The sequence below is a fragment of the Haliotis rubra genome, unplaced genomic scaffold (assembly GCF_003918875.1).
Source record: "Haliotis rubra isolate DU_JTF1 unplaced genomic scaffold, ASM391887v1 Scf3, whole genome shotgun sequence".
NCBI classification, from domain to species: Eukaryota; Metazoa; Mollusca; class Gastropoda; order Lepetellida; family Haliotidae; genus Haliotis; species Haliotis rubra.
The window spans coordinates 8,072,517-8,089,726 of record NW_025766968.1 but is presented as its reverse complement, the minus strand read 5'-3'; the positions used below and the strand labels follow the sequence as shown (position 1 = coordinate 8,089,726).

The following is a 17,210-nucleotide window of genomic DNA, read 5'->3' as shown; positions in this document are numbered from 1 at the left end:
GTAGATCGATGCTCATACTGTTGATCACTGGATTGTCTGGTCTAGACTCGTTTATGTACAGACCGCCGCCATATAGGTGGAATATTGCTGAGTGTGGCGTAAAACTAAACTCACTCACTCATGCCTGTCGTAAGAGGCGACTAACGAGATCGGGTGGTCAGGCTCGCTGACTTCGTATCCTAATTACGCAGATCGATGCTCATGCTGTTGACCACTGGATTGTTGATGTGGCAGATGTTCACCACTTACGTGTAACCTAGGAGGACGGGTATAGTGCTGATATACCCAGAAACTAATTTAGGAATTAAACCCACAGTCGTAGGTTCCTGCAGGATGGAAGGGACGCAACACTACACAGCAGTCATGGTACCTCAGATGCCTGAACCACCCGTTTCCGCATTATACTTTGAGCTGCGGAGTTGGAACCTGAACGTATTTCAGTCCTCTCGGTTAGGTTGACTTGCAAAGTGACACAGGTCGATGATGTTACAATCGTGATGTACCAACCATCAACGGAAAAGTGTTTTCCAGGCCAAGCGTGATGGCTTGATCATTCTTAGGTTAGAAACAATGTTATTGTCGTTTACTCCGACATGTTGTGAGGAACTGACGGATATAACGAACTGTGATTTCGTGTCCTTGCCACTTGCATGTATTAGTCAACTACGGTTATCCCTCATAGTAATGGTCCCTTTGAATTCGTTATAACGGGGGCGGTGGGGTAGCCTAGTGGTTCAAGCGTTGGCTCGTCATGCCGAAGACCCGGGTTCGAATCCCCACATGGGTACAACGTGTGAAGCCCATTTCTGGTGTCCCACGCCGTGATGTTGCTGGAATATTGCTAAAAGCGGCGTAAAACCAAACTCAGTCAGTCAGTCAGTCGTTACAACGGTAGTCTAGTGTATATTAAAACAACTGATACATTTGTGACGTACGTTGTCAACAGGAATGTGTTCAGTTGGGCTACACTTGCAATACTGTGTGAGATGTTAGGTTTACCAACGTAATAGACCTTATAGTCATTGTAAATTATCCAATATTGTCTAACGGAATGGGTGGTTACCCAATTCTGAAACAGTTCCCGAATCCTCTCAACACATGTCACAGCAAGTACAGCGAATCAAATGTATTTCCCGCCGTAAGTGTGCACTACTCAGACGTGGTGCAACTGTCAAGTGTCCCCTGCCTACTCAGAAAGTAGGTGATGGGAAAAGCTTTCATGTCTTGGTTAGACTTTTATTGTACATACGCCGAGGGTAAGAGAGAGGGGAAGGATTCAACAACCATGGCAGTGAGTCATTAGTTGGGTCAAGCACCACCTCTGACAAAATATATATATCTGAGTGGGGTGTATGTGTAATTGTGCATGTACATGTGGTGTGGCTGTGTGTGTGTTTGAGTAGATATTTGGAGGCGATGGTAGTCGCGGGTGGGGGTAGTGGTAGTGGTAGTGGTATTGTTGTTGTTGTTGTTGTTGTTGGTGGTGGTGGTGGTTGAGGGTGGAACGGAATAGCCCAAATTGACAAGGGTTACAGACTCGCCACGTTGGTGTGCCAAACGTGCATTAGCGCACGCGAGCACATCTTGGTGACGCTAATCTGAATGACCAGAGGCGCCATAAACACCTACATGTGGACAGCTGATGCCACAACGCGCTCGTTACAAAGCGGATCAAAATGAAGTCATCACAAAATTCGGCGAGCGTGACGGATAAATGGTCATAAATTGTCAAAGACTGATACTGCATGTCATACAAAGATGACCAAAGTTGACAGAAGGATATCACGCTAGCCTTGCCTTCTCAAAAGTTTATAACGCTAGTGCCGTATTGTCTAGTCAAATAATGTGAGGTTATTAGTTTACCTTGAGCTATTCAAAGGTATGTGAGTGGAGCTGGCAGGATGCGAAATCATACAAGTGCTTGCTGTCAGTGTATGAACTCTCTCCCTGAACTGAGTTCCTCTCCATCCACATGCATCGGTATACATATCCAAAGGATGAAACTCTATCAGATCTGAGAAGTTCTAAGTTAATTCTAGTCACTGTTGCTCCATACTTACAAATTCAACGAGACAAGATTAATGAAGCGCGACCCGTAAGCATGGTCATTGTACGAATTCAAGCCGATCGACGAAATTTATTTTGACTACTGTGGCCTATGAATAGCTGATGGGGAGAAGGTTGCCATTCCAAGCCAATTTCATTAACTTGTCATTTACATTTGAGTCTTGTCAAGGCTTCCCTGTCCGTTATTGTTAACCTAGGGTTGGTAATTATCTTGTACTCGGGACATTTTGAGAGGGCGTGAGTGGTGTCAATCAGTTTTAATTGCTAATCAGCTGCGACCATGTGTCAATTCCGCGATGGCTATACCGTGAAAACATCGACATTCAATATTTTCAGTTTATAGTGGTTATGTTTTTATGTGGCAAGGGTAGGAATTAAGCTGAACTTAAATAGAGTTGAGGGGTTCTGTGCCTGACTAAGGTTGTATTTAGACTCGCATAGTTTGTTAATTTTCTTGTCACTACACGTAAACAATTTTTTCTCTCTTTTAAACGAAAGCACGTTACACAGAATAGCTATCCAAAATAAAATGTTAAGTTGTGCTCAAGGCCAGAGTGATCTCACTTGTGATACAGAAGAATAATCTAAATGTCAGCTGTATTTTCAGTGAAGTTAAAAGTTTCTATTCAGTGTGAAAGTGAATACGTTTTCGAATGGATTAAAGGTGTTATAGAAAGGGGGAAATGTGGAAATTTATGGATATCAACTTCTGAGTTATGAAGGAATTATGAGACATTGTACTCCGAAATGTCGTGTTGGGCTTATTACAGGAGTAAGAATATACTCCGAAATGTATTCCTCATAGTGCAGAAGTTGACGTCCATACAATGCCCACTTTATGTGTATCACTTCAAAATATCATTCAAAGACTGTGTTATCGACTGTTTTGATAGAAGTCATGTGAAGCAGTACTACTTGTAATTGTCTATGACGTCACATAATTTGTGACGCCATGTATTCTTGCGCTGTTCACTGTTGAAGGTTCTGTGTGTTTAATACTCAGATATAAACCAAGATGCTAGTCTGTTTCCTATACTTCCCCTGTTTGTGTGAACTATGCAATATAAGGCTGACTGTTATCAATAATTTTATTCATAGTTATGTTCTGCTTCACTATGACAGATATTTGATACCGTGTTTTTGTGTTCTAGTACTTTTAACTTGGCGTACAGGTTTAGCATCATCGTTTTTGGCATATAATTCCTCCCAGCGTGTTTCCTTTCGTTATAACTGCACAGGATGATCCTGATCCCTATCTGTTTCATATCTTAGATACCACCTACATGTATATCTGATGTTTGTAAAGAACTGTGTACCGGGTATGTTTCCCCATGTGGTAGCTTGTACATAGACATGAAAGACGAGGAAATTGTAAGGGTGGTCAAATAATTAATGCCTGGGGAGGGTAATAAACTATGTCATGAATCATACCCTTCGGTGTCGATATTGCAATTTCAAAACAAACCTGATTCGTCCGTAAGATTAAAGCAGGAAAATTTACCGAAACTATATTGAGAAGAAGCGCTGACATTATCTGAAGGTACGTTTCAGTGACTATGGTAATAATGCTTTTAGCAATATTGAAGCAATATTACGATGGGGGACACAGGAATTTGGCTTCACATATTCTACCCATCCAGAGAATCGAACCGCTTGACGAGCAAACGCTTTTACCGTTAGGCTACCGCATCGCCGTTTCATTCCGCCTCCATTTGTCATCGTTTCCTCAACAATCAATCATCAGCACCTAGATCTATGACACTTTTAGTCAGTTATTCATATAATTCCATATACATATGGAACGCCATTGCAGAGGAATGTTAATGTAATTTCTCCTCTTAAGCATCCATGCTCGTAATTTTGTAGTGTGTAATTCGCTCCTGTTTCAGTACCAGCAGAAATTATTAACAAGTTGTCATCTGATGACGTGACGGCCAGGGAGGGGGATACAGTGACCTTGGTATGTAACGTGACGGGTATCCCTATGCCAACGGTCACGTGGCACCGTCACAAGTCGTTAGAGAAAGATGACGTAGAGAAAGAGAGTGAGTTCTGCCCTGGCACTAATAGTAAGACATCTTGCGTTGCGTTTTCTCATCAAGTCATTTTATTATTTCTGCGTCCATATCAAGCTACATTTCTATATATAAAAAATGTCGATGGCATCTATATGCAAGAAATCCCGATTTCAGAAAAAGATAATATGACAGTTGAAAAACAATCTTGATCCGTATCAATCAAGGAGAACAATCATGTTACATTTGTGAACATAAGAATAATGAAGTTAAGTTGTCTCAGTTAAACTGATTGTTCGATATTTATATGGCAAGGGCAATTTAATACTTTTTGGCACACATCGGCACTTTTTATGTTTAGGCTTAGTATGCATTGCGGTGCAGAATATGAGCTATAATGATTGAAAATATTATATTACTTTTGCATTAAACTATATGTAAGTTTTATGTATAAGTCCTGGAGTATTTAACTGTTCTATAGGTAATATCAGAAGTTGAAGGCTGTGATTTTATTGCATACTGATATGTTGCAGTTTATGTCTAGGTCCTACCACAATAATTGTTGTTTATGAAAATGTCCTTGTAAGAGATTTCCAAACTTGTTCTGAGCCATATACACTGAACTTTTAGGAAAAGAAACTTCAAAGTTATAATTGGATGTATTCGATATAGATCGTTTTGTATGAAACATGTTTGTTCAAATACCGCAATTTACATTGCACATGCGACCAAGAGCCTTTTATTCCGGAAAGCCTTCACGAATCTTTTAATCCATAAACTTCAAACGTTAAGATGTGAGTTATTTTTCGATGTTTCAGGGATCGGCGTTAGCGGCGAAGTGCTGATCATCCATAACGTTAGCCGATATTGTGGAGGCACCTACGAATGTGTGGCGTTCAATGGCGTCCCTCCTGCCGTAAATCGGCACATCAACGTAGCAGTTGAATGTGAGTAGTTTTGCTCAGGTGTCGTAATGGTAGTATTGATTTTTCTTAAGTGTGCTTTTAAGTCATAACTGGCAGGTATATGTGTAATATATGAATTTACTAAAACTTCAGTCTCTTTAGTGTGTACATCATACCCCTTTTATGCGAAGCGATCTGTCATTTTGGCCATATGTGTTTCTTAAAATTTCAAAAGCACGCGAGTGGATATTAAGCTGAGCGCTTGTGTAGCAGTTTAGTTGAGTATATGGGCAATGGACGTCTTTGACATCAGATGCCTGTGGTCGAGGGAACCAGTCTGGGGATTGTCGAGATATCGAGGAAGTTGATGAAAGTAATAAAATCATTTAGGTTATCGATGGATAAATTTCGCGAAAAAAGAGAAACATTTGCTATAATAAGGATACAAATTGCCATTCACTGGGTTGATTAGTTGGTTTGTTGTTTAACGCCGCACTCAGCAATATTCCAGCTATATGGCGGCGGTCTGTTAATAATCGAGTATATACCAGACAATCCAGTGGTCAACAGCATGAGCATCGGTTTGCGAAATTAGGATACGAAGTCAGCGAGCCTGACCACCCGATCTCGTTAGTCGCCTCTTACAACAAGCATGGGTTACTGAAGGCCAATTCTTTAACCCGGACCTTCACGGGTCGTCCTGCACATAAGACAGTTATGATAATATGACAATCGTTTACTACATGTACACATGACCTATCTCAAGCCAATGGCATACAGAAATTGCAAGCGAATTCACAACGGATCCCCTGGAATTTTCGAGAACGCTTAACACTTCCAAATAACATCCAAATTTCCTTAAGAGAAACTAGATAGGAGACTGGTCGTTCATGTTTCGTCGGAATGATCAAGATCAGATTTAAAGATGACCATCGAGCCATAATAAATGACTGGAAGTCCTTCAGTTACACATGGCCTAAAATACTCAATTCTATGTACGTATCAGCAGTACATCTTCATAAGAGTGTGTCCTAACATGAGAATTTATTTCAGTGAACGTTGCATTGTGTCTATTAAAGTACCACAAAACTACATCCCAACCGTTTGTGAAATGGATACATGATGTTCACCTTGAACGACATTTGCTTGGAAGCCACTTATTCTTTTATTTCCTATTCTATCACACAAGTCAGAAATTCATATATTATGCGATAAAAGAAGATAAGAATGCAAATCAATGCAATCCATATCAGGATTCAAGTGCATATTTTATTGAATTTATTTTTATATTGTATAACTTATGCATATCAACATTTCACCGCTGCGGCCATAATTCTCAACCACACATTTATTCGGCATATGCGGTGTCAATAACTGAAATCAGCTGGTTCTGGACAATGATTTATTTTATGTTTATCGGTTTCAGGAAATTAGAATGTAGAAAAGGTATAAATCTATGCCTTGAGTGTACATACTTTCACATACGAAAACTGAACTGATCAGTACATATGTGATGATGTTGGTGAATGAAAGCCGTTCCACACCATATTCAATAATATTACTAGATTACCATGACGACACTGGACAAAAAGGATGTTGGCAGCATCAGCATTTATACACCCTCTCGAAGAAGATGGCAACCAATCAGCCACATTAACCATCAAACTTACCAAAGCCTTAGCATTGAGCTCTAACCATGGGGACCTGGGGACCTTGGGGCCTATTCTGGTCCGGATGGCCAACGTGATTTTACCAACTTCTAGAATGCTGATCAAACTAAAGAGGTGACAAGGAGCTGAATGATAATAGATAAAGTGAATGTAAAACTCACAAAGCATTTGAAACTTTTCAGAGACAATGTGCACATGTTCAGGAACAAAACTTAGCTTCAAATTCCCTTTTGTGAATAATCAATGGAAACGCTCTTCATTTCCATCACGTTATCTTGTTATGATTCATAAGACACGCAGGCTTATGGAGAGAGCAAAAATTGTAATGGAATCAGCCATGTTGATCAGGTGTCCCTTGAAGAAATATTCGCTAAACTATGAACTTCTTCACTTCATACTTCCAATGCCGCTGGATAGTTTGATAGTTTTTTTCATGAGTTCCCACAAAGTTGGTGTGTGACAGCTGTTTTCAAGAGCCATTGGTAACTCGTTCTTGCCAACGAGATGGGAAACCTAGTTAGTGCCCTTTATTCTGCGAACTTGCTGAACGTCTTTTTGCACAAGGCAATTATGCTTCCACGTGCAGCCAGCTATCGAGACGTTACCTAACCTGAGACAACGTAAAGCATGTTGCAATTTGGTGTTAACTGCACTTTGTTGGTGTCGGTCCAGGTGACTCGATAATGCTTCAAAAACATTAAAGTGGTAATTACTTCAAATCCATGCATGATCACATAAGGAATTATCATTGTATCGTAAAGTCGGAATAAACTCACCTAAGCTGCTTGGCATGTGTTAAACATTCCGTACTGATAGTGGCCTCTGCACAGACTGACTACAGTTGCAGTAGGGATTCGACATGATGGATTGTGCATTCAATTGCATACTAGTATATGTGAGAATTCGATGAACTTTGGAAAGTATTTGAATATGTTTGGAATGGTTTTACTTTCATTTTAGCAATGTTCCAGTAATGTCGGAATTTGTTTAGCAACAACGCAATATTAACGTATATGTTAATAGTTGAAGGTCTCAAATAATCAAACACCAATCCCCCCAGACACTCGAAATAGTTAGAGCAAAATTTAACGTTAAAGAAATCAGTGTGGTGACAGATGCAATGTCTCTTGAATACCAAGAGTACTTTGAAGCATGTCCACGTGTCCAACACTGACCTTCAACATGACTTATATTCGCTGCAGTTGGAATCGAAGCACTATGCTTGCTACGTTTTGTCAAAAAAGACAGGTGGCACTTACTTCGGGACATTTAATGTTCGAACTTGTTGCCCAAATTGTCTGGTCGAGGTTAACTAACCTATAGGTGTGCTATACCTGTACGACTGTCCAGTCAACAAGCACTCATCCAAAGCCAATTTCATAAATTAGTAACAATCCTATTTTCAGTCCCCCCTGAAATCCGGTTGCCCAACAAAAGAATTAGCCAAGCGCTGCGCAAGGAGACGATCCTGGAGTGTATTGTGACAGCCTTCCCGCAGGAGATAACTATATGGACTAGAGAAGGTGTGCAGATAACTAACAGTTTCAAATATCGTGTGGAAATATATGCTGAGGAAGACCATATGATCATCCTCAGCTTAAGGATACGGGACTTGGACTATAGGGATTTTGGAGACTATACCTGCAAGGCGTCCAACAGACTCGGACAAGATGAAGAACGAATGAACTTATATGGTGAGGAGACATCTATACAGGAAATTGATCTTAATCTTTTACTGCATGATTCTAAATAATATCAATGTTATGATACATTTACTGTACTACGAATTTACAGCTATCGAGGGTTAATTTGTTCGTGTAAGTTCACAGTATAATAAGTGTTTGGTGCACTAAGTTGAAACATGAATACGAAACACGACCAAAATCATATAATTTGACATCAGAATGGTAGTGCAACCATTATCTACTGACATTTTAATATTGCGTTTTAAGTATTTAATATTGCAGTACATTAGGTTTCCATAAAATGGAACTGTATTATATTAATGGCCTTTCTTGTTTCAGTTCAATGATAGTCTATCTATCTTTCCATCCAACCATCTATCCATATATGTATATATACATATCTGTGTGTGTGTTTGCGTGTGTGTGTGTAATTTAGAACTCTGTATGTTTGTTTTAACTTTTACAACCAAACTTCCAAAATTTACATTTAAATGGTTCGTTCGCGTGATTTGTTAAATCGTTTAGTCATGTCCTCATACTAAACGGAATAAAAAAATTGTTACTACCATTATTCTTTGTGGGATCTTTGATGTAGGTTAATCGTTGAAAACTTGTGGCTCTTTTCTGTTCATGACCACAACGTGTCAAGAACGTTAATGTGCGTCGCTTCCTTGAAATGTCTGCAATGATGTTCTGTGCATATTGTATACTTCACGTACTCACTCACTCAGGTGTAAACCAATGTTTCTCAAGATGTGGCGACAAACTGATGCAATTACTGACCTGTACATTTCAGAGCATTTAGATCCCAAGAGACCGACAACAACCCTGACTCCGACAACCACACCGTCAATGTCAGATGTTACAACGGTCAGCTGGAAGTACACTCGGACCTATCCCCCTGAGGTTGACTCCAACCCAGGGAATACCGTCATCAGTCAGCCCAATACCATCCCCCGACCCACACAGATCCAGACAGACCAAATACCCACGGGTAATCAGCATTCAGACCCCCTTATACCCCAGCAACACAGCAGTGTCTCCAACGGCTTATGCACGGGCAGTTTCCTGCCTGTTTGTAGGTGTTTTGCTGTTGTCTTGTCCCAAACTATCAGCCGTTGTTTTGCTCCATGCCTAGCTGTAGCCGATAGCCCTAGTTTTCTTTAGATCATTTCGTACAATTTATTGCAGTTTTGTCATTTCGTGAATGCATCCTTTGTGGAATAATTTTCCAGTCGGGGAACATATGGCAAAGGTTTATTCCTAAGGGTTGTTCTTTCAAATTATGCTGAAAATAACCAAATGGAACGTTCATGTTAAAAGAAGCGGTCATAAAATTTTGTTGCTTTTTTTGTACCCTCAGAACCTCTTTCAAGTTCCGTTTTCGTTTTGTCCATTCATTGTTGCAAGAAGTCCTTGTCAGGTCTTATCATGATCAACACCCGCTTACACTTTTGTACTTGTTACAAAATCCATCTTGTATTATGATAACATTAAAAGAAAATATCTGGGACAGAGGGTCTGAACGAAATTTTGTGATACTGTTGATTGATGTCCGTTTACATTTCGAAAATCAAAGTGAGGATATATGTGTTCTTTATCAACGAAGAATAATTTTCAGTAGCTTTTAGCAGAAACGATTCTGTTTATTTCACCAAGTCTTCAACTATTCATTCACATAATCACCTACATAATATCATATTTCATTTAATTAATCTTTTGTCCTCTTTGATCGTTGACCGCCTCCGTGGTGTAGTGGTTAGAGCGTCCGCCCGGAGTGCGGAAGGTCGCGGGTTCGATCCCCGACTGCGTCATACCAAAACACGTTAAAATATGGTACTTGTTGGTCCCTGCCTGGCGCTCGGCATTAATGGGTACAACAAGGACTGGTCGGCTCGGAGTCAGTATAATGTGTCTGAGTGGGGTATTCATGCTTCACTGCGGTATGGTATCACAGTGGGCTAGCACTATAAAACCAGCTTCAGTCTGGGCTAGTACAAGCAGCCGCACATACACAAACACACGCATGCACGTCGTCATATGAGCGAAATATTCTCAAGTACGGCGTAAAACCCAATTTCACCACCTCTTTGATCGTTATGTTGTTCCGAACCAGAATGTTCTTCAGTCCACTTGAGGAAGTGTTGGCATTGGTCATTAACTAACTGGGAATTTCACAAGTTCCGTGCCGACTGTGTGGTATAATCCTTTAATTTTGGTTTGGAGGTTAAAGTGGTTGCAGGTTTTACATGCGGAAACTCCAGATCTGATGTTAAGGTAGAATACTAATGCCAAACGTTCTGTCTGTTTCAGGCACTTCCGGTCACACACTGGCGTCGAAAAATGCTGGATCGTGCTGTCAGTTCTTTATTTCATTCCTTGTGATAACCAACACCTTGACATTTTTGTACCACATGGGAGTCGTTGTTTCATGATGTTTCATTGGAATGTATTTGACTACCCTCATCTGTCAATGCTAACGAAATGATGCATTATGGGAAAAAAGACGCTATCGCTCAACGGAATGTGTTATAAAAATGAAATCATCGTGTGAGTTGCGCATTAGGAAGGATGGTGTACTCCAACGCATGTCTCCAAAGACATAACTAAAAACTATTGGGAACAAGCTTAACAAGACATGACATAACATCATCGCAAAGACAAGGTCGTACATTAAATCGGCTTCTTACAGGAATAAAACCCACATGAGCTCATTTAAATGTCTGATACCCTGTGCAAAAATAATATGTTTGATGATGTGTCATTTGGATCGTTCATACTGCATACATTATAGAAGTTCTGACGTCAAAGAGGCGGTCATCAGTGGTCACATTTCTGCACGGGCAGTGCCATACTGCTATGTTTATCTTTGAATTCAACTTGAGAACCTCTCACTTCAATATACGATAACATATCGCCAAACAGTTCAACCTAAACAAATTCCAGCACGTATGTTGAACAACTATCTGGCCCCGAGTTTGCTGCTTATCACCAAAAGAATTACGTGTTTGCAAATCTGTGTCCACGACACAGTTAACACCAATAGGTATGATGCATGTGGCAATATTGAAGAGCTACGTGCGTTACGCCTGACCAAACACTAGGATGATCCTTTACGTATTGGCTCCACGAATATCATGTGTGTACTTTTCACAATGCGCTGATTGCACTACGTGTCCCGTGTGTGTTGAGGACTTGATCTCTTGAGATGAGAACTACTTTCTGGACCTTTGCTGTAAGACGATTCACCATAAACTACCAGTGTTGTGGCGGACACTGCACCTATCATGTTCTGTGAAATATATGACAATACAGATGTATGTTGAAAACTGTTGAATTTGTATAAATGTTACATGTTCGTGTTGATGGAAACAACAGTAGTTATTTGTGCATATGAGAATCATCATGTACATCAGAGATCAGAAAAAGTTGTCGGTGCTTCATGTCACATGGACGCATTGTAATTATAATAATGTTATTTTTATGCATATGTATCAGGTGAATATGTAGATAGCTGCTTTGCTCCTTTCATAACGGTTCGCCAATATATTATAAAAAGCCATTGTTTCAGAATAACCTTATTGTTAGATCTTCAAAATATCTGTATATTCATGTTTACGTCAATAGTTGAAAACATGTTCCTGCTTAATGATTTAGATTTAGACCATACAAGAAAGTGTGTGAACTTGTGTTCCTGTCTGTATGTCACAACCATATCTCTGCTGCTTGATATATTACACACTGATGTTGGTACATTTGTCTGTCGTTGTTTCCAACTGTTTCCTCCGATGGCGTCACATATATTTACTGAGAATACTGTTGTTAACAAGAGGTAAATAATCAGTTTTCAATGTTACATTATGACAGTTCAACATTAAAACCGTTGACTTTGATTTTAATGAATATGTGTATATACAAAAACATTGTGCATTGTCTCTGTGTGGCTTATGTACCAGGACTGGACGTACAAGTCCAGCTTCGTGAACACGTTATGGCATTGTATTGTGACAGTTTAAGAACTCGGGAGTTGAGGTTTTCTAATGTGTCTCATCTATTGTGTTTGCTTTAGTTTTCTGTGGTTATATATGAATATATCATGAATTGCATTATATACACATGTTATCATATGTTGTACATATAGAATAATCACAGCAGGCAAGGGACAAGAGCGTAACTGATTATTCACTGCGCGAAACAGTTGTGCTTTTCTTACCATTGGTTCGTAAATAACACGAAAACATTTTACTGATAACAAACAACAAGCACATGTGTAGAACGTGGAAATGGTGGCGTATTAAAGTATATATAGTTATAATCAGCTGTGAATGTTGTACGTCTTCATAGAAGAAAGTTCAACATTCCTGGAAAGAGGAGCGGTGTATGTTCATTATGTATGCCCGTTAGTGACAGATATGTGTGCTGGATCATCTATGTATTCTCCTATCAGATATGTAATTCTTAAAGTATCTATTCATGAATCGGAGATAAATAGTGATTGCGTTCAGGAAAGGTGTACCTCGTTGATATATATCAGTGTCATCAACATTCTGGTGTTTGACAGCCATGGTATACTTCACGAATACTGTTGATTTAGTAGTTTACACTGAAAGGAAAGTAGTGATTTTTGAGTGGTTAATGCGTGCTAACTGTTCTTTTGCTGTGCTTCCTGATAATACATGAGTACCTAAACATCATGACAATGACATTATGTGTATAATGGTAGCAAACATGGTTTGAAAACATTGTCATGTTACAAAGATTCAGTTTGTTAGGATTCAACGTTATGAATTGGTCGGGACAATGGGTCCTTCTACTTTCTTAACCATTACGTAGTCATTTTGTTTCTCTCTGTCAAGATGTACATATATATCATAACTGAATTAATATCACATACCAATTAAATTACGAATAAAGGTTATCATTTGCTGGAGTGGCAACTTGTAAATCGGGACTTCATATTTATCGGTTCCCAATACTCCTGACACAAACAACACAACAACTAAGGAACTCCGCCTAGTATCTACTTAAGATTTGCTTGAGAGCTTGCTACTGCTACACCAAAATCTGAAGACATTCATTACAGGTTACCAAGAAACGACCTATCGTTCAACCTATCAGAGCATCGCGAAAGTAGAAGTCCGAATGTGTTTTCTAATCGTGCAACCTCGGAAAGGTTAACGCGGGTTATTACGAATGATAGCACATTAATGTTTAAAACGAAGTACTCCCATACTAGGCCATCTGTCAGAAATTTCTTAATTTCTTTGTATAATTTTCAAAATTTGAATGAAGAACTTTGTAGCAAGTGCGATACATTTATAGAAAAATGCTTTTTGAGCGGATAATGTTGACTTCCTGATAATCATTCCTTTGGTTGGTCAAATTTCACAAACGGTGACCATTTATGGGATGTCGACAGATCTTTGTGTAGCGGTAGTTCTGATTCGCATGAGATTTTCAACAAACGTATACATTGTTCTATTAAGATGGCTTTGTGAAGCAGAGTCCTCGTATTAAACATGTCATAATGTCACGGAAAGTAATAATGACAGCAAATAATCCCGACGTATGAGAATAAAGACAACTTGCCAATCGAATACACACTGTCAGTCATGTGTCGATGGAGACAGATTAAAACTAAATGAACAGATTTCAGCTCAGAATGTGAAAAAAAACTTTGATTGATTCCCAAATAATGTGATCTATACTGACGGACATGCGGACTTGTGAATCTTTGCACACACTTCAATGAAGCGCCGACATGAGCTCAATATTATTAATTTTATGACTAAATTTTGCGACTTTAACATCCACAGCCATGTACAACATGATAAAATTTAACCCTTGTCTGATATCTCTCTGTATTGAGATAGTACCTGCAGTGAACTGTAACGGCTATGACGAACCCCAGGTGACCACTAATATTACTTCGGTATAGCCATAGTTCGTTATATGCATTTCATGAATAATTAGTATATATAGAAAGTGGTCTTTGTTAAAAAAGCCCAGTTCATTATATTCATCAGATCGTTATAAGCATGGTCGTTTTAACAGTTGATGCTATACACATAACACGTAACGAAGACTAATAAGTACAGATTTGATCTGAAATATAGATCCCCTGCTCCGATCACTGATGTTGATCACTGGATTGTCTGGTCCAGACTCGATTATTTACAGACCGATGCCATGTAGCTGGAATATTGCTGAGTGCAGCGTTTAACAACAAACCAACAAAACAAAACCTAATTCACTGCACACAAATTGTTAAAGAGCGGATATAAAGACTATTCTTCATATCAGGGTCTTAATAAAGTCTAGTGGTTGAAGTGTTCGCTCGTCACGAGCCCATGTTTGAAACTCATTTCAGATGTCTTCCCAATGATGTTGTTTGAATATTATTATTTCGGTGTAAAACAATACTCCTTCATATCGTTCATTGTTATTTGGTATAATGCAATATGAAGACAATTTGAGCAATATGAAGAGCATAGACCAATGTAAAAAGATGTTTCTCTTTCTTCCCAACATGGAATATGTCATATGGCTTAACGGAATTTACTATTTCTTTCGATTTTCTACTTTTACACTTTGGGGCTGGGATGCGTCTGCGATTTACCAATTTACAATCTATAAATCATGTTTCTAGCATGTATGTACAATAAAAGACGATTTTCGTATGTACAATACAAGACAAACACCATGTTAGCAAACAGTTCATCTCACCATGCTGGCATGGCGTGAAATAAATGAAATACTGTTACTATCATGTCACATTGGTAAGTAGATTAGTGAAAAAAGGAGCCGTTGTGAGCACCAGAACAGGCTTGATACGCTCATCATGAGTTCGAATCCCCAGTTATGATTCCTGGTTTGTCAGCACTCTACTGTGCTCCCCGAGTTTCCTTCTGATAGTTCCTCTAGCAACTGAAGCTTGTCGCTACAACAAAAACGTTGTTCTGAAAGACGTTAAATGTAAATGTCGCGCATGGTACCTTCCCACATACGTTAACGTCATTACAGTTTCACTGGTTTGTTTTTGTTTTACGCCACACTCAGGATTCCAGAGTCTGAACCAGTGAGTCCAGTTATTGATGTTATGATCAATGACCCCATCGAGCTCCTTCACGCAATCGACGACGTCACTGACCATCCAATCCACAAGCCGCCTTTTATGGAAAGCATGTATTGTAAGGGACCGCCCAAAAATTCCAGAACCCCCTTGTATCATCTTCAAACAGCTATTCATTATTGAACCTTACATTAAAGCTATATGGAAGAAAGAAATATTTCCATATGAACCAAGTGACATGACACTATGTTTTCTCATGATTACAGGAAATGTAAAAATAAACTTAAACGATCGCGATCGCTGAACCTAAATCACCAAACACCACGTAAGAGCAAAGAAAGGCTCACAGCATAAGCCTATTGGCGGAATAACAGATTATTGCAAAACAAACCACATCACAAAGTTGCCAGCGTGTCATACCACTCAAATTATCTATTATCAGTTGGGTAATCCACCACGCTGTATTGACCACGTAAATGTGATGTTTAAAGTAATGTGGGAGACGACGCAGTTGAATGGGGAGGCTATTTACTTTCACCACGTAGACAATAGCGAGGCAAGATGAAACAGAGGGATGGATGTCACAGAAGAATCATGATTATTTTCCATCAGTTAATCTTTCTCTTTGTGTACTTCATGAGGCCTTGTCTCCGCTTGCCCCATGCCAGACAAAGCAAGGTCCGACAGCACATGCTCCTCAAGAGGTTACAGTGAAGAGACGAACAGTCTGATGCCAATATCGATCGCGCATCAAACCACATCTCATCCAAACATCGTCAGAAAGATGGACTAAACTTCAGACATGATTTACTATAATGTTCACAGCGATGCCCAGCATCCGCCAAAATCAGACATTATTCAAAGCCTTGGATTAGTCAAATCTGAGGAGTGATCAAAGCTCCCTCGACATCTCTGACAATGGGTTATTTCAACTGACATTAAACCAAGCACAGAGGATGGACAAGGCTAAGGCAATGGTCACACAGGGTAGTTGGTATAGATGTTATGCTCTCTCGGTTAATTACCCCCTGCACCCCGTATCTAATCGTCTTGAAGTAACTGACGAGCAAGAGAAACTGTAAATGCCCTCTATTGATTTTGGCATATAAGTAGAGAATTTACGGGGTTGTAAATCAGTAATTGTGAACCCCTCGAAATTCAGTCAATAACACTTGATACTGAAGAATTCGCACCCTTGGCTAATTGACTGAACATGCGACTTTTCGAATCAGTTAATATTGACTCGAAATTGCCACATTATGCAAGAAATCCCTACTATCAGTGGAGCATGGGCTATAGTCTGTGCCCTTAAAGCGGTGAGATCACAAAACAGTCTAACCAATGATTGATATGTCTTCATGCATGTGTTTATTAATCATGTTATTGTGACTGTACTTAGAGGGCAATGGGGATACAGATAGCCGCGACCTGGCTGCCGTCACGTGTTGCATTCCTCACGCAGCGCTGCAGACTTTTTACCCCAAATGGACCACGAAGATGGAGATACTTGGTTTGAGTTTGTGAGATGAAGAAGAAGACGATTCTATACGGTACAATAATATGCAATGTGATACCACTTTACACATTTTACAGTATCGTCTCAGTAGACTTTTGAAAATGATATGTCAATTTGGGGGAAAGAATTGACTAACGGAATCGGGTGGTCAGGCTCGCTGACTTGGTTGACACATGTCATCGTATCCCAACTGCGTAGATCGATGCTCATGCTGTTGATGAATGTAATTTCTTGTCCAGACTCGATTGAGTACAAATCTCAGTTCAGGGTACAGCTGGAA

General features: G+C 39.6%; 1 protein-coding gene across 2 annotated transcripts in view; it reads left to right on the top strand.

Annotated features, from left to right (window-relative positions):
* The window catches only part of LOC124282492 (lachesin-like), a 59,723-nt gene extending 47,275 nt beyond the window's left edge, over positions 1-12,448 (top strand). The window contains exons 4-8 of one of the 2 annotated variants that reach the window (XM_046718504.1): positions 3,957-4,112; positions 4,901-5,029; positions 8,064-8,351; positions 9,139-9,336; positions 10,656-12,448. In XM_046718504.1, coding sequence (XP_046574460.1) covers positions 3,957-4,112; positions 4,901-5,029; positions 8,064-8,351; positions 9,139-9,336; positions 10,656-10,777 — 893 coding nt within the window. In that variant the 3' untranslated portion in view covers positions 10,778-12,448. Of the gene's footprint in view, positions 1-3,956; positions 4,137-4,900; positions 5,030-8,063; positions 8,352-9,138; positions 9,337-10,655 lie in introns of both variants that reach the window. The other variant, XM_046718503.1, reaches the window with a different exon arrangement.
* The last annotated feature ends 4,762 nt before the right edge of the window (positions 12,449-17,210 follow it).